Raw genomic sequence first — 21831 nt, 5'->3', positions numbered from 1 at the left:
TGTGTTAAGCCCCCCGCCCCTGTTTTGTGAACCTTTTTTTGTCCTCCAGCTAATAAGTGGCCCAACTCGTTCATGTCATCAGCATTAATCAGTTTGGGAGAGAGAGGTCCAGAGAGCCGGGAGCTGTGAGTCTCATCCTCTGAGCGCAGACACGTTTGTGTAACTCTCCTCAAACCTGCGGGGAGTTTGGAGTGTTTGGTCAACGATAGTGGTTCCTAGAAAAGATCTGAATCGTTTTATAACCAAACCCAGCTGCGCTCTGGTGCGCGCCGCAGCCTCTCTCTCCGTGCATGTGCGTGAGTGTGTGCGTGCGTGTGTGTGTGTAGAGGTAGAGGAAGGGGCGTCTGCAGAGAGAGAGAGAGAGAGAGAGAGAGAGAGAGAGAGAGAGAGAAAGAGTGAGAGAGAGAGTTTGGTATTTTTCTTTCCTTCACTTTTTTTATAGGCATGGACACCGAGACCTGCGTTTCATACAGCGACATGACATCCATGGATTCATATTATAGCCCCTCTGCAGCAGCGCAAGGCAGGGATCACCAGGCGGACCACTTTAGGACATTCCCGGCCACTGACACCAAATACAGCCCCACCGCCTTCCTGCCCAACAAAGGTCAGGCGTACGGAGAGAAGTCCCGGAGCCCCTTCCAGCAGGAGTGCCAGTCATTGGATGCCGCCGCAGCTGGGCAAGGCACTTTCGGTAAATACCACCTGTTTATGCAGAGGTCGTCTTGCAAAACGTCCTCCGAGGAAGGCAAGCTGCACCCGGAGAGGGGACACAACGGAGGGCTCATCCCCTGCTACGGTGAGTGGAAATCAAAGAATACAAAAGTAAACTTTAAGATGACTGAGTTGCAGGGGTGTGCTGGAGATGGAAAGGTGAGAAGGTGCCAAGCTTTCATTACGCAGCAGACATGGATGACAAGAATTATAGTCTATGCACCAGTAGTTGGTATATGGGAAGGGTTTCTCAGAGCCGTGCGCTTCTGTGAAACATTAATTATATGTCTGATGATCTAACACACGGGCAGAAGAGTTTGTAACCTGTCAGTGGTCGCTCCTTTCTCAACTTCTACCCACAAACGCCGCAGATGGAGCCTGACTATGCGGTTAGGAATTCCCGGACGCAAATGATGGCGCATGACGCAGAACCAGGCCATTTGTGGTTCCTTTAGGGAACCAACAAAACTTAGTTTACACGTTAGTTGTTTCTTAACTGTCCGACTGGTAAAAGAACGTATCCAAAAATGATTTATAGAGGTTCAACTTCTATGTTTTGTCTCAAATTCTCCTCCACGATGGAAAACCTCCGTGCGTAAAAGCGCATCGTGAACCTTTTGTCTCCAGCAGCAGCAGCAGCAGCGGGATACACACTTACATCCCAGCTCGTTACGACGTGGCCCGTGCGGGACTTATGTGCGTAACACAGTTGAGAGAAGAGCCATAATCTTCCCGGCTATCAGATTGTCCCGTTGGCCATCAAAATTAAATTAGGGCGCGTTTAATGCGATAATCTGCATTACAATCCTCAACATTGGAGCTGAGTCGGACAATTGAATTAACAGGTTTTCAGATGGCACAAATAGCGAGCTCCAAACTGATAATATTTTCATTTCATTGCTCTGCCCTGATTGGCTCCAATTAGACGTAATTGCGCGGGGACGCGGCTGTAATGGGTGAATGATGGGGGTGTAAATAAAAGGGTCACCTCATTAGGCAGGAGGCCACTTTGAAGCAGCAGCAACACACTCACCTGGAAATATCGACTGCAAAAACACACACAATAAAAAGCGGAGGAACTAGATGTGTCAACAAAATAAAACGTGGACACACTCACATAATATTTGCTATACTGAGAGTGAGTCCTATATATTTTAATCCAAAGTGTATTTATGCGCTCAGCTTAATAAACAACTTGTAAAGAACAGAGGCACAGAAATCACAAGTCAGACAAACAAACAAAAAAATAAACAAACACATTTTCTTTTCCTCAGAATGACTCGAGCTGCTGTGTAAACATTACGCCTCGTTATCACGTCCAAACACACAGTAAATAATTGAACCCCAAATAGAATGAGTTACGACCGCAACAATAAAATAACATCAGATAAATTAGATGACATAGAAAAAAGAATAAAAAAACATCCTTGTGTAAAAAGACGGAATCGTTTCTTTTTTACTGTGTTTTTATTTGACTGAAGCCACAGAGCCGCGTGTCCGTCACTGTTACTCTGACATGTTTAGTAGATTTAGTTCAAAGATGTTTGGACGCTTTCTGGAAAATCAGCCTTTTAAAAAAAAAACTACTTTTACAGCTCCGACATGTCGAGGACGGAGATCAACATTTTCTCCACAGTGTTTTTATAAAGGCTGTTAAGTTTTTATTACCTTTTAACTTTGACAAAGATCCGGTCAAGATTAAATAAAGTAAAATAAAATATTTAGTCCAAACGAAAAAATGTTATTATATAAAAGAATTCCCTCTAATCCCTATATTATTAAGAAGGATTTTAAACTTAATTTCAGCTCCCGCCTTCTTTTGATTTAATTTACTGCCCTAATAGGCAGAGATCAATCGATTGTTGATATAGGAAGAGCAAATTTATAATATTTACAATCTGTATATTTAGATTGAAATATGTCAGTGCAGCTTGTCTATGCTTTATTGTTTTATTAAATAAATAAAAACCGGATTCACACTGTAGAAAAAAAACATGTCGGCGATGTGACTCAATGTTTTTTTACTAATTATTAATTATAATAATTATCACGATGTGCATTAAAAAATAAACTTCACTTTCATGTGTCAGTCGTGTGAAGATGTATTTACGCGTATTTTCACTGAGTTGAATTCAGCAGTAAAATCTGCTGAATTGACTGGAGACGGGATGAGAAATGATTCCTGATGTCTTTATGGACTTTATTGGAAAATGCTGCAGTATTTTACTTCCTGACTCGTTTCTTTTGTCCAAGTATTTTGTTTCATCGTTATTATTCGTGGTTTGATTTGTTCTGTCAGAGTAGATGTGATGACTGGGATGTGAAACAGAGGTGTCTGATAAACATTTACCTTCGTTAAAGTCACTAAAACACAGGTTCATTGTGTTTCTCACTCAACACACCGACGCTGGGGATGTTACTGAAATGAAGGAAGCATGGAAGAGGCGCACAGAGCAGAGGGAGAGGAAAGAGTCAGAGCTGCCTTTCAACAATACAAAACTCCACGAATCAAACGGACTAAAACATACAGCTAGAAGGAGCACTCAGCGAATAGCCTCAAGTATAAATATCAAAACAACAATGTAGAGCGTGAGTATAAGTAAAATCCTGAATTCAAAAATATACTTATTGGCTGAATATAGGTCATTAAAGTTCAAATTACTCATGCAGAACGTTCCCATGAATTAACATGCAAGCAGCATTTAAATATTGTAGTTTATCAACTTTGCATGTTGTCACAGGTGATGAATTTATTTTTGTATCAAATATTAATCTGAAATGAAATGAATAAATGTAGTAAATAACAACAGCTATCTTTCATTCTTTTTTGTAGAAATGGAATACCCAAGTAAAGTAAAGTAAAGTGGAGTACTATAAAGTTGAAGAACCACAAAGTGGAAGTACCTCAAAGTTTTTCTTAATTTACTGACCACATCTAAAAATGTACATTGAAGTTGTAGAAACAAACAGACTGGACACCAAACGATGAAAAATATATTTATATAAATATATTTACTGTATCAATATAAAACTGGCAAAGGAGCTCCTTGTTTGAAATAATAAAACTCTGAACAAGATTCACTCACTCACTTAGTTTGAAAGTTTTCAAGCATCACATGTCTTCATAAACCTCCAGAGACCAAACCCTTCTTCTTTTGATGATGTCCCTGTGTCTGAGGGTGCTGACCTTTAGCTCCATTTCCCTGCCCTCATCTGTTTGGAGAGGAGAGCGAGTTCCTCTGCGCGCGCACACACACACACACACACACACACACACACACACACACACACACACACACACACACACACACACACACAGTAGAGAGAATCCATTCGAAACAGCCATTTGTACGTCTCTGGTGTCAGAGCAGAGCTTTCTGCAACATTCGGAGTCCAGTTTTACACAGTAAACATTTCACTGCTCCAATGACACAGAGGATGTGTGGGGACTCGTAGGCCTGATGAAAACGGGGCCGTGTCTTTTGTCACTTTCAGTCTTTTACAGAGACAGAGATGTGCAGGGTAATGACGCTGCTGCAGCAACAACAACAGCACTGGTGTAATGTGAAAACATAAAAGGCTGCAGCTCAAACCATAACTTGCTTTTCAGGCTAAGCAGGAATTAGATCCAGTTATCTCCATTATCTCCACGGTGACCAACATTCAGGTGTGACTGCATTGCTTTGTGAGGCCGAGCCCAAAATGAAGATCTCTTCTTTTGTCCGTTTCTTCCTTCCTCGTCTTTATCCCCAACAACTCGACCGTTTCAGCCTCTTGTGGCGTCCGTCCGCACTGATTGGTTCGAGCAGGGAGTAATGGGAACCAGCCAAGACGCCCAGACAAGCGGGGCACACTTCAGCCAGTCAGTGACTTGAGTGGAGGTGACACCGACTCAGGTTCATTTCAGCGTTTGGCCTGAAGTTTGGCAGGGCAATTTACATCAGGCTCAGTTTGCATGGCCGAGTGAGAGCAGCACGGCCGAGCGGCTCAGGACTTCCTTTGGTCTCTTTGTCACCGATTCATGTAAAATGACACCGGTGCAGATTCCTTTTTTTTTTATGTGCATTCTCAACAGTCATGGACGACAGTTTTTCAGAGAACATGGTTGAGGTTTTCTTACAGTGTTACCTCCTTGTGCAAAGTCACATGGCTTCACCGATCGAAAAGCAACATTTCAAAGGAAGAGGGAAAAGTTCTAAAAGTAGAATCTAAACACACATCGTCTAAAAATTCAGGAAAACAGTTTCCAAGGCTGCGTCAATACATTTAGCCGATAGCTGTTAGTCGTTAAACTTTCCAAACCAACTCTAATTCCTGGGATTAAGTTTGTTGGGTTCACAGGCCTTAAGATACTGACCATTTCATTTGATTTCCTTGTCTGACAGTTTTTTATTTCTTATGAGCCTCACAGAGAGTTGTGTTTCTCAAACCTTTACAGAATTGTTGCAGCACTGTTGGGAGTCATATCTCAGCTGGTGAAAATTGCATTTTGTGTCCTCAGACTAATGTTTGAATATTCAGATTTTTCCGTCCATGAATCCTTTGCCTGGAAGAAACGATGTTGTTAAGTCAGTTTGTCAGCAAAGTATTTTTCTATGCAACAAAAAAAATAAGGTTCTTTAGAGCGTTTTCCCACTCAGATGGAATGTTCTCCTCCGATCAGACAACAAAAACACAAGATGAGGGAAACTCTGTTTTGCTCCAAGGTCTGAGGGAAACATTTGGAAGAGAGCTGGTGGGGGGGAGAGAGACACCGGGGGGAAGAGCGCGAGGAAAAGAGTGTGAGAGCTGATTTATCTGTCTCAGACTTTATGGATTTTATTGTTTGGTATGTGAATTTTGCACAGCCGGCTGAAATGGTTAATCGCTCTCCTCAGTCAACAGTGTTGAATTTCAAAGTTAATGGTTCGGAATCACGAAAAGAAAAAAAAGTAATAGATTTATTCGCGGAGGTTCGGTCTGTAAGACACATCAACTGTTTCCAAATCAAAGCAGTAGTGTGCAAAACACATTATATCTATGGGTGGTGTGTGTGTGTGTGTGTGTGTGTGTGTGTGTGTGTGTGTGTGTGTGTGTGTGTGTGTGTATTTTTGACACATGCACCTGACACCACACAAAGCAAGTTCTTGGTCGTGCTATTTGAGATGAGGTTACATTTCTAGAAGAGACTTGTCTGTATCTTTAGCAGAGGTCGAATAAATATTAAGATTTAAATTTATCTCTTTATAATTTAACAATTATACAAAATAACCATTTATCGTGTCGACGTGTAAACAATGTCACAATGTGAAAGTGGTAGCTCAAAGTAATAAGGCTAAAGAGAGTGATAATCTGAAAATGCAGCTCCCCTTCGCTTTGTAGAGATGTTTCAGTAGTTTGTGTTGAGCTGTCTGGGTCATATGTTCTGTTGAGTTCACAGCCATTGTTGTCATGAGCCGTTTACAGATATGCACTCAGGAAAAATACTGGAAAGTTGGGTAGAAACAGAGAGCGTAGCAGGAGGAACGTTTCTGGAACACACTGCAGGTGAGGGGTGGGTATAGAGCATGAGGCACACACAGCGTTTCACATGCAGCATCCGCATTATAACTAAAAGCTCATGAGTCTCATTGTCTTTCCAAGTTTGCATCTTCGTCAGACTCTTTTTCATCCTGAGATATTTGTATTCTTACAATTTTACATACCTCAAGTTTTTTAAATGTTATCAACATTCACTTGCTGTACATTTTCAGGACATTTTCCTGCTGAATTTTCCTGACATTTTCTGTATATTTAATGTCAGGAGCAACTCACTCAGACATGTAAGTTCAGGAAAATGTCCCAAGTTGGTTGCATGTCTGACAGCAGTTTTCAGTCATCAAATGGCAGAGAGAGACATATTTATTGACGAGTTGGGGAACATTGTGGAGCATTCAGAAGCTAAGAAGTCAGAGAAGTCCCTCAGGAATCGGTAGAGACCAAAATCAGAGCAAAAATAGAGTGAACATTGCTCATATATTCATCAAATTACCAGAAACACGACTCTAAATTAATGATGATGTTGTTCTATCACTGCCGGACGTGTTAATAAGTAACTGTAAGTTCACCGTATATACTTGACTCCACTGTCTTGACTTGATTGTTCAGCCGACACAGAATCAGCGTCTCCGTCTGCCTCTGTCTCTGCAGCCAAGCAAGACTTAAGAGGAATCCACAGCTCGAAGCTCCACGCTACATCCTAATCCATTTTTAAGTCGGTAAAACACGTACAAATAAATACTTTGCTCAGACATTTCCTTTCTTCCGTTCTCGGCATTTAGTTAAACAACGTTTACCTTTTTTCTTCCTCGTCTCTTTTTTTTTTGAGTTTGAGGAACAAGTCTCTCTCAGTTGCCGTGCGCTGTGTAATTTATAGTGTTTCCTCTTAACACTATGAGCTGACCCCAGTCGTCCCAGTCAATAAAGAGGCACGGATGGTGCCCTGTCACTTTACAGCCAGTTAAATTACACTTTGATGTTGCCCCCTCGTTTTCAACTCTGAATTAGGTCGAGAGCCGCCCGCGCTGAATGTCTGACCCAGGAGAACATTGTTTTTGTCCCGATATCCTCACGGGAACCACCTCGCGATATTAAAATGAGGCCCGGTGGAAGCTAATCCTTATTTTGATTCTGATGTCAACGCCATTAGAGACACACTGTGACGTACTCCAGATAAATATTTCACTCTTGTGTACGCTGCATGTGAAAATTTAGACCTGTTTACAAACCCGTGTGTGGAAATTTACACATGACATAAACTGTAAATCGCTGCTCAGCTTATTCTGAGGCACTTTTGTGTGTATTGAAGTTTTGCAGAACTTTCTCTGAGCCCACCGCACAGAGCTGCCGACCCTGCTCTCCGCACTGTGCAGGGTAATTTGAACAGATGCTGACTGTTGAACCCTCTGCAGTTGAAACAGAACATTCTGTGGTTGCAACACAAAACATTTTGCGTGGCATGTTAATCCGAAAATGTAAAAAATGGATTTTAGTCGTGAGTTTGCTGGAATATTGTCGGGACGGAGACGTGCAGGTGTGAGCTGAAACTGTCGCTTGTGTAATTGAAGATAGAGCAAATCGTGATTGTTTTTGAATTTCAACAGTGAGATTGTTTTTGATGCAGCACGTTTTTCTCAGTCTCTCTGCACAGAGATGATATCGTGACAGGCGTTGTTTACAGTAAGACTTTCTTATGTTCATGGTACATATGGTGAGTTCTCTGCAGGAGGGCCCGACGCTGTTCACCTTGGGCAGTGCTGGGGAGCCTCACAGTTACAGCGGATCGCACGGATAACAAGCAGGAGACTGTCACAATATTCCACTCCTGCCAAGAAAACATTAGTGACATGCGATATAAACAACGGTCTTTGATCAGGGAGAGGCCTCATGATTTCAAACAGTCTGACAGCTCTCGCCTTGTGGGGCCTGTGGGTGCCGCGCTGGGGAAATAGGATGAAACATCCAGGGAGGGTTTTGGTCGGGTGAAGCCCATTTGCTCCATTTCAAACCCAACAGCGAGGCAGTGCTGCGGGGGTTGAGACCCCGAGCAAGAGGTCTGCCACCAAAACATGGCTCCTCAGCCCAAATCCACTTCCAGCATTGCTGAGTAAACATCTCAGAAACCAGAGAGCCGCTGCTCACTGGATCTCGCAGAGATGAATAGCATCTGGTCTGGTCACCGTTAAACAATACATTACTGTGATACAATATAATATCTGCATTGTGTGCAGTATGGGGTCTCCAACCAGTGGGGGTTACGCTCTCCTTGCAAGGGTGAATAAAATAAAACAGCAGCTTCATATGAGACGGTGCATATAACTTATTTCAGCAAGGCCCCAACTGACTGAGATACAAGCACCATGTGTCAGTAAAACCTCTGTAGTTTTCTTGGTGCCAACGAAAAACCAAAACCAAAAACCAAAGACACTGAAACATTTTTCAGATTCACTCAGTTGCTTATCTGACCTTAAAATGTTTCTGTTTGTATCTGGACAACATTTATGTATAGTTGGGCTTTTTGTAAAGTAAAATAAGAGTCATTTCCTCAAATTAAGGTACATAGAGCAACAATTTTTTAGAATTAGTACCAAAAGACAGATTTAACCGTATCAACACCAAGTTTTGCATTGACATATTTTAACACTCACTCCTCAATACAATAAGTCAGTATAACATGTCCCCAATAAATAATTATTCTTGCTTCTGTTCAGCTTTTATAACATAATGTCAAACTAACTTATGGTTATGTCGAAGATGTTTTGGTTGATGCTGTTATTATTGCCATTTTGTGCCTGTGTCTGTGAGACACTCTATCACCTCACCTTGCAGCACATTACCCAACATGGCTGTGGTTTAGGGTCACTGGGTGTGTGTGTGTGTGTTTGGGCTGAGAATTGCACACCAAGCTCAAATGAGAGCACACACCTCCTGGTTCTAACCTGACAAATTGCAGGATGGGCAGATGAGCGTCCCTGAAAATAACTTCACCTCAGATGGTACTGAGGAGCAGGAAGGTGCGGCGCTGTCGTCATTAGACGGAAAAAAGTACGGCTCACAGGCCAAACTGGGCAGGGTGGAAGCATGTCCTGTACACATGATGGGAATGTGTATTAATCCAAAGGTGTGTGTGAGATACTGGTGAGTGCAGTGAAGGGCAGCAGTGGGGAGAAAAGAGCTGCCAGCTTAGACAAGAACACTGGCAGAGACACGGCTATGGAAATTTATGATCAGAGAGCTGCCTGAGGTTTTACTGTTAAGCTGCAGCCATGAAACAAGCATGTGTGCGCGCGTGTGTGACAGTGAACAATGATCGCTCTCATTTTTCTCATGGCTACAGTTTACTCCCCGGCAAATGACTTGTGACGGTCTTGCCGCCAGGTGACCGAGTGTTTTACGGACTTGATTAACCTCAATCACATGCAAGACTGATAAACAGAGTCTGAGTGGAGGAAAGGATGGTGTTTGTCTGTCTGTGTGTGTGTGTGTGTGTGTGTGTGTGTGTGTGTGTGTGTGTGTGTGTGTGTGTGTGTGTGTGTGTGTGTGTGTGTGCGTGTGCGTGTGTGTGTGTGTGTGTGTGTGTGTGAGGCAGAGGTTGGTGATGGTTGTTGTAAAACATAAAAAAAGCCGTAACTTTTGGCCAGTCTCAAAATTAAGGGCAGGGTGTCTTGTTCCACCAAATCACAAACTACAGCAACTGGGTCCTAGAAGCAGCCGGTGATCCAGGTCATGCATCAATTACACAGCGAGTTAGAAAAAACAAATCAACACACAAACTCAGCAATGATCCTACAAATGTATCACCAGAGAGGAATAAACTGCCAGAGGAAAAGGATAAGTATCATCATTATTACTGTTTATTTGCCACTCGAACGCCTAGTCCCCTCATGAAACCACATTTAAATTCTCTAGATCTGGATTTTCATCTGCACCAAAACGATCACATTCATCAATACCAGCCCCATAAATATGTCTGTATTTTTTCATAAAGAGCCATGAATTATTCAGAGAATCAGAGAAATCTCACAATGTTAAAGAAAGTAAAAAAAAATCCTGGATCTGCCTCTTGATCCGGAGCCTAATGGAACCTTCCCTGGCCCATATCACATCCTTCCACCAAGTTCCATTGTAATCTGCCCAGTGTCTGTGTTGTTCTGACACATTTGTCTTGTAATTGGCAGGACTTGTTGGATGTGAGATTAAGATCCTCGCAGAAAGCTGAGAAACAGCACTGCAGTGTGTCAGTTGTCATTTCTGTTCCAGCAGCTGCTGCTTATGGGTAAAACACTGGATGAAACCGTGCATTTTGTGTGTGTGGAGACTTGAGATGTTTCCCAAAAGAAAAAATGCCAGAAAAGTACAGTAAAAATCCAGTTCCACCAACTTTGAGCAATGCACTAAAGAGAGAGAGAGTTAAAGAGCTTTGAAGTCTGAATATTAACAGATTTCCTCTTGTACTTTATTGTCGTTTTCATCTTGAGAATCCAGACACATGACTCAGATCAGTTCACTGTGCCATGCAGCCTAAAACCCAGAAGAATAGCAGTAGATCATGATGCTCATTTATCTCACTGTACGTTGTCCTCTCATAGTGAGAGGCTGTGTCTCTCGTAGCCAAGTCATTACACAACTTTCTGCTCGACATCTTGTAATGACTTTCATACTTCCCTTTATTTTCACGTTCATCTTTGGTCAGAGGGCAACAAATCCAGACAGATCTGGTTTGAGTCCATTGTTCCAATCCTGATGAAATTCTAACAGTTTCCTCTCCTCCCTGTCTCTGCAGGTAAAGACGGTTCAGGTCTGACCGACACCGAGTTGGGCCCGGACTCCGACCCACCTGGAATGGACACCAGCTACCTGACTTTGAAGGATCAAGGTGTCAAGCCGGCCTCTGACAGGCTGCCAGGCACCGACCTATCGAGCCCTATGGACAAAGCCGATGGCGCCGAAAGCAACAAAGGCAAGAAGAGACGTAACCGCACGACCTTCACGAGCTACCAGTTGGAGGAGCTGGAGAAGGTTTTCCAGAAGACGCACTATCCTGACGTGTACGCTCGGGAGCAGCTCGCGCTGAGGACGGACCTGACTGAAGCCCGTGTGCAGGTAAAGCAACAACAGCGTTTGAGGGAAACTTCATGTGGAGCTAAATTGGTTTAAAAATAGCAAATTGCTCTGAGGAAAGAAAACAAACCATCAAACATCTCAGATCTTTCATCACAGAGGGAGGTTAATTTAAAAACGTTCTATTTACACTAAAAGTCGAATGGTTGCAGCAGCTTCATGAAACCATATGGCCGTCACATCAATAAGTAAAAGAAAAAAGTTATTCATCGCAGCGGAACAATGTTTAAACAACACATCCTCATGGATCCTTCAACATCTGCAGCTCTGCAGAGATAACGTCACTCACAGAACAACACGAGAGATTTATCTGGGAGTCGTGGGGAGAGAGTGGGGGAGTGGGAGCTAACAGAGGCCAGGGGGCCCCGGGGGGGCTGAGGTTTCAAGCTGCAGCCTGGGCCTCATATGTGCAGTTGGAGGGGAGCAGGCTTTCATCACCATGTGACAAGACTTGTTCGGCTCTGATGTGTTTCCCTGGTATGGTATCAACGGCCTTTCCAGCTGAATTCAGTTCAGGTGCTGGTCGAGCCCGAGGTGTACTGCACCTCTGCGGCTGAACCCCTGTGGTGACCTCCCGGCCCTGATTTGCATCCAAACCAGTCATGGCTGCTGTAATGCATTCCAACCCCGGCGAACAGAGAACGAGACCTCCACCATTTCTGCATTTGTGTGGCGTGTACGCGTGCACCGTGGACGACTAAAGCCCCGGGATTTTCTGTGTTTTTCTTTCATTAACATCCTGTCCAGACAAGAATGTGTCCCTGCTGTGGTCTCCGGGGGGAAGGTGTGAAACCTTTCCCATGGGCTTTTGAGCAAGTTGATATTACGAGGTCACGTCAGAATTTCGAGGCGAATCATATTCCAGTTTTTGCTGAAATGAATGCAAACATGGCTGCGTTGTTATATGTTGTGCGCGATGTGACGAGATAAGAAACTATTAAAAGTCACCTTCGACACGATGAGCTGGAACAGTGGCCAGAAGCGGTCTGCAGGGAAACACAGGAAGTCTGTGCAGCCACAGGGTTATAACTCAAACCTCTGAAGGTATGCTGCTCCGCTCCGCTCTGCGCTGCTGCTCGTACTATCACAGAACTGCCTGCCTCAGATGGATGTAGCTTTACAGCCCTCGGCTCTCCCAGCGGCCCTCTCAAACACTCAAGTTGAAAAGATAAAAGACATGAGATGCCTTGTCAGTCAGAGAGCAGGGATCTGCTCTCATTCACTCATTCACACGCAAACCGACTCACAGCTCATGAATTCTGCATCTGGACGGAGAAAAAAGTCAATAAAAAAAATCTTTACCGCTGCAAAAGTTTGCTTTAACTTTTGAAATGGACGAGCAAGATGGTAAAGAGAGTATAATCTGTGGAGTGTGATGTTACACCTCATTGTCTGATGGTTCTCACACGCACAGGAAAAAAAAATCAGCTCTCAGTTAAAAAAACGGAGGGTCTCAGGGTTGTTTGCTTTTTTTATTCTCTGGGTTTCAAAGGGAGAAAGTTCAGATCTGAGTCATATGCACAACAGATACATGTGGGGGTCAGGGGTCAGAGGTTACGGGGTTTCAAAAACATCACATCTCTCGGATTTGCCGTTGTGTTGGGCCAGAGAGCTCCGAGAGCCGAGATGGCATCTGACATGTGGAGTTCACCAGGCAAACACAGGTGTCAGCATGAGTTTATGGATCCAAACAGTCAACGGGAGATGAAATAACAGGAAACGCTGATTTGTACGAGAGATGGAGGAGACGCTGGTTCCTGCAAGAGGCCGCGCCTAAATCAGAGAAATGCTGAAATAGTCAAGTCATTCCCATCATTCTACAAATAAACAAAGTTACTTGTTCGACTAAGAGGAAGTGAATTCTCTGATTGATGAGAGACGACGCGTCTCCACTTCCTCCCACCATCCAGAAATTAAACAAAATGATCCTGGATACGAAGAGTCTGTGCAGTAGCAACTGGGGGATGGAGCCAGACGTGCACTCGACCAATCACGAGTTAGTCTCAGCTGTTCAAGATGTCTCAGCCCATTTTTATAGCATCAAATAACTAATTAAAACCAAACTTAACGGAAAAATGAGCACTGACATATATCAGTGTGATATGAACTAACTAAAATGACAGAAACCCTCTTTGAGAAAAATGTATCTGAATTGTGCTTGACTTTGTTTGGCCCATATCCCATCCACTAACACGGAGGAGGCGGGATTTATGACCTACCCAGCAGACGGCCACCAGGTGGCGATTGAGATGCTTTGGCTTCACTTTTTTGGGAGCCTTTAAATTCAGTCCATGTGAGAGACAATTTTAAAAAGGCAATAAAAAAATATGCTTTGATACAGTATATAATTCAGGAAGCACAAGCCATTTATATGTGAGTCTGATAAATTGGTCACATGTTTAACTGAGGAAATTATGTCCCAGAAACATATTAGGAACTGTTTTGATAATCAATTGAGTTTTTTTTTTTTTTAAGTAAAAAATACAAATCATCAATGGTTTCGTCTTCAAGATTGAAAGAATTGGCTGTTTTCATTTGTCTTGTCTCATACTTAACTTATATTTTTAATGATTTTTGATTGTTGAAAAAACATAAGATGTCACCTCAGGGTCTGAGAAACTGTGACTTTCTATTATGTTCACACAGTTTATAGATGAAGCAATGATAAAGTAAATATAATCCATTTTATATGAATTATTTCCTGGGAAATGGGAAAAAAATCTTGCAATGTTGAATATAGTGACTTTTATTTCCTGGAGCCGCCTCCTAATATGGATCCACACCCAAATTGAATGGGTTCTGTCTTGACACGTATCACATCCTTCCACTGAAGTTCATGTATTTCTTGAGTAATGCCGCTAATACACAAACAAACAAACAAATAAACAAACAATCAAACAAACGTTGATGAGAACACAACCTCCTTAGTGGTGGTAACACATTTCTCATTATCCATATAATCAGATCAATGGTTAAAAACATAAAGAAGACGACATTCATAATATTTAGACTGTTAACTATTTTTTAATATTAAAGTCATGCGTTTATAATGAATAAACTGCATCTCAAACTTTTATATACCAACACGTATATAACATAAAGTCAGATCTCACACTCTCTGGGACATTTCTCTTTGAATCCCCTCACTAGTGTCCTGGTTTTACCTTTATTTGGCACAGGAGTTATGAAATCACGCCGCAGAGGACTTCAGGGAAAAAGGGAACAAACTTATTTCTAATGAACTACAACCGTGGGCAGAGGTGTTTCCATGATATTAATAGTACTTTGGGGGTGTTGGAAAAGCGAAGCCAGGCTCAGCCGTGGATTTCTTTTTTCCTTCGGTGTGGAAGCTGACATGAGTGACAGCGGAGGCGGGTTATCAATCCTCTGAGCCACTCTCTCACTTCAAAGTGTTCGCAGCCCCATACAGCTCTCCTGCTGGGGCCAGTTTGGCATTTCTCTGCTCTTTCTCTCTGGGGCTGAAACATAAATAAAGCCTCATTGAAAGTCCACCAGCTACTTAAGCTGTCAAGGTCTTTACCAATTACTGTCAGGACGCAGTGTGTGCAACACAAAAATATGTTCTCCTGGTATAATGGCCAACAGACCTTCCACAAAGCAGAGTGAGCAGATGAGAGCTGGTGGTGACACTGTATGTTGAGACACAGCTGAGGAGAAAATGTCCTGCACAACGTCTACAGATTACTTCCAAATGACACCAACCACAGTACATGATGTGAGGAGGGTTCTGATGATATGATACCAGCAACGTGTGTGAAGAGGAAGACCGTTTACTGTATCTTCTGCCTGGAAGGTTGACCAGCATGAAATTTGACATGTGACAAAGAATCATTGAGCCGGCTGCAGCACACATTCACCTTAAAGTGTCATAGAGCCATTCTCTATGTGTGACCGATCAATCGATCAATCAATCAATCAATCAATCAATCAATCAATCAATCAATCAATCAACCAACCAACAAACCAACCAACCAACTAACCAACTAACCAACCAACCAACCAATCTATGCATTTATCTATCTATCTATCTATCTATCTATCTATCTATCTATCTATCTATCTATCTATCTATCTATCTATCTATCTATCCATCCATCTATCTATCTATCTATCATCTATATCTACCATCTATATGTCTGTCTGTCTGTCTGTCTGAATAATTCAAGGATCTTGATGATAAAAATCTGAAATGTTAAGGGTACTAATATTTATGCGTGAGTGCACTTTGGTGCAGATCCAAATAAAAATCTGGATCTAGTGAATTTACATGTGGTTTCATAAAGGGACTGTTGGGCCTTGGTGGAGGTTTGTGCTCTACTGAGTGACATTCTAGTTATTGTTTGCGTTTGATTTTACATAACTTTCCTAGTACTGCCATACAAGTCAGATTTACCTTTAGAGAGTTAGAGTACCCTACAGTTCAACCTAACATCTACTGGTAGCTGGTAACTTAAATTAAGCAGAAGACCATCAAACGTACCAGAGATATTCACCATCTAGTCCTATATTCTAAAATGGTTGCGTTCGATTTATGATATTTGAATAACTAAAATGATACTTTTACCATTTTCTGATGCATAATGTCAAACCCGTCAGTGTCCTGTCAACTCAGGGCAACAGGACCAGGACGGTTCTGGTAAATAACATCTCTGCTGAACTGCCTGTTTGAAAATGAAACCCGTTCCTTGGTTGGTGGTGATGGTGTTGACAGGAAACCTAATGGTGATCTGAAAAGTGGGAGGTCGCTCTAAAACACAGTCTGGAAGCAGTTTTTAAACACATCAAGTCAATGTGGAAACCTGTTTTATCCCACTTCTCAAGAATCCCTGGACATGAAGTTTTGGGTTGGTGAGTTCTGAGTAAGGCAGCGCAGCGGAGGATGTACGAAGACATCAAGGAAAGAAGGATTATGTCCTCCGCTCTGTGTGCTTCTTTAATTTAGAGGGAGACAGCAACTCAAAGCCGGAGCTTTAGGCCTCAGGAAATTAAAAAGGAAAATGCAAACAAACCCCAGTTATAATCCCGTCTCATGTTTCAATCTCCCATATTGCCTCCGCAGATCTATAGTGAAGTGTGAGCAAAGAGCTGATAAAAAAGATAAATCAAATCAGAAAATGTCATTGTTGTCAGGTAGTTATGATCAAGAGTCGTTTAACAAACCTTTAAGATTTGGGTTTGAACTAAGTCATGGCACATTACGTCTAAAGCCTATTAAATCCCATTCATCTAAAATGTATTTAGATTACTTTTCTTTTTCTTTTTCTTTTTACTTTCAATAAACAACTGCTTCAGATTTAGATCAATAAATATTGCAGAAAACTGTTCTCAGGCTAAGTCACTTTTATTTTTGTCTTTACAATTTCCTTTTTTTAATTATTTCAGTTAAGCTAACATTTGCATAACTTAAGACACCTTTGGGTTGTGTTTGCCTGCGGATGGTTTTGATATTCACCCTCTCGGTCTTTTGGAAGTACCACAATGGGATCATTTTTCCATTTTAAAGGGAAACTTAGATTTGTATCTTTTCAAGAGTATTTCCTGTTTAAGGTCAAGATGTGATTCTCCATTTTCTGAATTTCGATTTCTCCATCTCACCTTCAAACGAGACTGGATGCTGAGCCAATGAAAGTGCCGACCTGTGGTTTTCTCAGATAAACTGGCTGTTGTGTAACGTTCGGACATTGTCACTCTGCAGGTTTGGTTCCAGAACCGAAGAGCGAAGTGGAGGAAGAGGGAGCGTTTTGGTCAGATGCAGCAGGTCCGGACACACTTCTCCACAGCTTATGAACTGCCGCTTCTGACGCGTCCGGAGAACTACGCACAGGTACATCATCAGTACTGCAGTACACGTACATGTTGAGGCCATAAACTGTTTTGATTCTGGCCATTGACCATATAATAGCCCTCATATTTCAGTCAATAATGTTCTTTTTTAAGGACTAGTCAGATTTTTGGGGAAAGATGTTTATTCATTTTCTTGCAGAGGGTGAGATTAGAAGATTAATATCACTGCCCTGTATATATATGAGAATCGAGCCTTAGCTCAGCATAAAGACTAGAAACATTGAGGTATGGCTCCAGCAGCCAGTACAACCAGTACAGTCTTTGTGTCTGATAAGAAAGATGAGAGAGGCAGTGTGGTTAAAGCAGCAGCTCTATCACTCTTTAACAATACTGATTTCCTGTCGATATTCCAGATCCAGAACCCTTCTTGGATCGGCGGCGGCAGCGCAGCGTCTCCTCTGCCGGGCTGCGTTGTGCCCTGCGACACTGTGACCTCCTGCATGACCCCTCACCCCCACTCTGCCAGCGGGATGTCTGATTTTCTGGGCGTGCCAAGCCCCGGAGGTCACGTCGGGCAGGCTCACATGGGCAGCCTGTTCGGGGGGTCTCCTGGCATGGCCGGCGGCATCAACGCGTACGATCTCAACATGGACCCGGACCGCAAGTCCTCCAGTATCGCCGCCTTGCGCATGAAGGCCAAAGAGCACAGTGCGGCCATATCCTGGGCCACATGATGTGTTGGTATTTGCTGGACGCCAGAAACATCTCGACAAACCCAGCTTGACGTGAGGGGCACGAAAAATAGAAAATTCGAAAGGCAACAGTGACTACCTTCATATATGTTGCAATAAAATAATGATGCAGATACAAGGATGGATGAAGAATACTCCAAGAGACAAGAACAAGAGATTTGTTAAGATTAGTGTCATGGCACTGCCAAATTTCTCTTCGTGGAAAGCCTGGTGGGAGGTGGTGCTGTACTGTATAACAGATGTTGCAGTGTATTACTGATTATAAGCGAAGGAGAGAAAGGTTTAGAAAAAGTTTTTAAACAAATCCATGCACTTATTTGCTAAAATACAGGAAATTCTGTTGTGTACAGTGCTTTCATTGTCAGTGTAGTTCTTTGTTCAGGTGCTGTTTTATTCTTACCGTGTTATTTAAGTTTTGAGTGTTACTGTGTTTTTCCCTCCTGTCGTTTTGTTGCTTAGTTTGATTCAACATAAAGTTCAGCATCCATCCTGAAATTCAAATTTAGTTTGCCATGTATGTATTATTGTAAAAGACAATCTTCACGCTGGTGCTGAGGCAAAGAAAACTGTTGATATCTGTCACATCTCAAAACTCTGAACCAACACCTCTGGGCTTGTGTTTCACTCACTAGAGAACGTTACAAGTGTTTCTCCCCTCTGTGGCCTTTAGAAGTCAGTTTGTTTTAGTGTGGTCAGACTGAGGCATCCACCTGCCGCACTGACGGAGGAAGGGATGGAGGAGGAAGTGTGTGTGGGAGTGTGAGAGGGGCACAGCGGGCCTGCTGCTCTCAGGGCTGAAGAGCCTGGGAGCGCCAGCCTCCAAAACAGAGCCAGCTCTGTTTTCAGCGAGACAAGAATCCGAAGTGGACATGACTGTGCCCTGTGCGTTTCCAGTCTCAGGAGTTTCAGAGAGAGAAGTGCCTACCAGTCAGTCAGACACACTGCCAGAAATAACAGCCGAAACCAGCAGCCGCCACCTTTGAAACAGAGGCGGTTGGTGGAGATTCCGCAGTGTGTTGACACTTCGCAGCACTGAAAGGAAGTCAGTGTTCAGCAGCTTTTAACTGGACTTAAACTCAACTGGGTCCGGCTGTCGAGGCCGACAGGTAAACGCTCATGGCAGCACTGGCGTATACTGTACGTCGTTTGCCTTTCTCTTTTTTTCTTTCATGATTTGCGTCAAAACCAGACAGAGGAGGCCACCGACCAGAGAGCAACAGCTTTAATCCACACTGAGCTTTAATGACATCTCAGAGGCAGTTGTGATATAACCAAACTGCTTCTGTTCACCACACACACACACCTTTGTGTCTGTACACTGACATATCTGGAGGATGTTGAGCGATGGTGTTGAGTCTGTGTGAGAGAGGCAACAGGAAGAGGCCAGAGGATTCCTGCAGGAATGATGTTACAGCTGAGGAACTAGAAAGCCCTGATTACAAACCAGGCACAGTGGGCAGCTGACCTTTGACCCCAAACTCCCAGACTCACTGCACATCAGTTGTTTTGGTTTTTTTTTGGTTATCTTATAACTTACAAATTTGAGGTTCTTGGTTTCTGACGCTCTGGTTTCTGCCACTTGTAACTGGGCAGCGTTCACCGTCCTTGATGGGAACGTGGAGGCATCGGGGGCCCGACGGCAAATCTTAACCTCAAACAAGTTCATCAGGTCATGTTTGAAAAATGACAATTAGGCTGAGAAGCAGAAGATATTGGTATTATATCAGTTTTGATGCATTTTAGCTAAACAGAGTCTCTTAGTCGAAGATGGTGGCAAGGTTGAGGTTAAATGGAGCCAGAGCTCAGCGTCATCTCTCTGAGCACAAAGCACATCCTCACATCATTTAAATATTCAAACAGCGAAGCTTGTTTTCCGCCGGTAGCGCCCTCCTCCAGTGACAGAAATAGCAGATGAGGTCAACGGATGACGTAATGCTCGTTCTTCCTCTGTTTGCGAGGCCTGATTGAGGCTAGAAGCATAACAAAGGTCTTCATGGTTCTGAAAAGTGAACCCGATACCCTGTAGCACACCTTCAGGCAGAGCAACCGTTGCTAATTCGCTAAACTGAACCACATTCACCCTCCTTGTGTAGCAGGTACAAGAAGCGGAGGTGGGGGGGCTATAACCTGTCAGCAGAGCAGATCACCCCGGAGTCGTCCAAATCACATGCAGTTTTTTTTTTTTGCTCCAAATTCCAGGCACATGCATTAATCGGGAGTAAAGAGCACATGTCTCTAGAATGAGAGGGTCTCCTTGCTCCTTGCGAACGTTCAGGCGGGGGCCCCCCTCTGCTCCGGCTGAGGGGTTGGACGGAGGGCGAGTCGTGAGGGCGTCTGCTGTGTTCCGGTGTTCTGAGAAAAGGACAGTGCACACAGCTGCGCTCAAGGGGTAAATGCAAAACAAACATGCCTCACACATGCTTCCCCCTCAGCTGTCATGGCTCTGCTTTCAAAGTTTCACCCCCATCACCCACCTCAACACATCGCACTGTCTCTCCTTTTGCTCACTTCCACCACGTCCAAGGGGCCAAAAGCTGCAGCCCCCCCATCGCAGGGTCCGAGGTACAGCCAACCCAGGAAGGCTTTTTAATTAACACAGCCATGTGGAGGATGTGCACTGCAGTATTGTGTGTCAGGACAGACACGGCCGTCTGTCTCCTGCTCGGTTTAATGTCGACTGTGTGGTAGCTCAGGTTTTACACAATAGTCACCCACCGTTTTCACTCTTTTCTGTGTATTTCGGTTGTTTTTTTTTATTCCAAATCTCCAATCATGTCGTCCTCCACCAAGACCCTTAACTATCTTTACATCAAAGGCCTCCTCTTCCTGAATGAAGTCCGTCTCTGTGCCACTTTTCTCATTTTCTAATACTACTGAAGTCAGACAGTCAGTACAGGAGTAAATAGATCAATATGATGTGTGCCGTTGTGTGCATTGCTGTGCATGCTCAATGAAGTGTTGGATATAACTCTTGGATATATTACTAATTAGATGTTTTATTTTGTGAGACAATTTGTCAAGCAGTCAAGCGCTATCACTTTGTTTTCGTTAATTTGGTGGTACATGGTAAAGTTTTGTTTTCAAAAGGTTGTGTTTGAACATTTTCTCATGACATGTAATTCTTATGAGTTTCACTTTTTTTTTTTAAGTGTTTGTGGCTTCAAGCTGACTTTTGAAAATGAGTGTAAGAATTTACTCATGCTTGTGTTATATTTTGTGTGTGTGATTAAAGTACAATAAGTTATTGCACTTCTATTCGGAATCGTTATTTTTCCTTTGATCTGAAAGTGGAACAAAGTGGATGAGGTTAAAGCAGCAGAAGACCCAGCAGACGAAGTCTTGCAGGGGAATTGTGACGGCCGGGGCCTCCAGCTCTTCAGCGGACCAACTGTTTACCACAACGTACAGAAGAAAATCAAGAGTATCGACCGATCAGCATTTAGAGCTCACTCAAGTCGTCTCCACTTTCAAAAAAGCCTTTCAAACCACCATCTTAACTCACTGCTCAGCCACAACTTGTGAAAAGTCTTGTCCGCTGGTATTAGAAAAACACACCGAATTTGCAGCGCCCCACTCTGCCAGAATATTGTGTCATCCCTGCAGTCGCATTGTGAAATCCCCGTGCGTTTCAGGCCCTTTGAAGGGACACGAGTGCTGAAATGAGATCGCAGAACCCACAAGAGTATCACACTAATTGAAGCTGACAAAAATACGAACTGCGCCCTTTTGAACTGCTGACATTGAACAGGGAGGATTAGGACGCGTATATTAACAACAGGTGACGGCTGCAGGGAACAGTGGATCGGCCGTGTGTCACGGAGGGTCGGGGATCTGGGCGCTCACGGATTGGGAGGAAAGAGAGAAATGAAAAAATAAATGTACGACTTCAACTTCCTTCCAAAAAACCACCAAAAAACTAATA

The 21831-nt window shown here is 43.2% G+C and overlaps 1 protein-coding gene across 1 annotated transcript; it reads left to right on the top strand.

Annotated features, from left to right (window-relative positions):
• The first annotated feature begins 398 nt into the window (after positions 1–398).
• alx4a (ALX homeobox 4a) lies at positions 399–20386 on the top strand. Its single transcript, XM_035156047.2, has 4 exons — positions 399–799; positions 11015–11334; positions 17069–17197; positions 17571–20386. Exons 1-4 carry the CDS (start codon positions 445–447, stop codon positions 17889–17891), a joined length of 1125 nt encoding a protein of 374 aa, XP_035011938.1. The 5' UTR covers positions 399–444; the 3' UTR covers positions 17892–20386.
• The last annotated feature ends 1445 nt before the right edge of the window (positions 20387–21831 follow it).

Source organism: Hippoglossus stenolepis, chromosome 1, assembly GCF_022539355.2.
Source record: "Hippoglossus stenolepis isolate QCI-W04-F060 chromosome 1, HSTE1.2, whole genome shotgun sequence".
In the NCBI taxonomy this organism is placed as follows: domain Eukaryota; kingdom Metazoa; phylum Chordata; class Actinopteri; order Pleuronectiformes; family Pleuronectidae; genus Hippoglossus; species Hippoglossus stenolepis.
The sequence above is the reverse complement of the archived record's forward strand: the minus strand, read 5'-3'. Positions and strand labels throughout refer to the sequence as shown.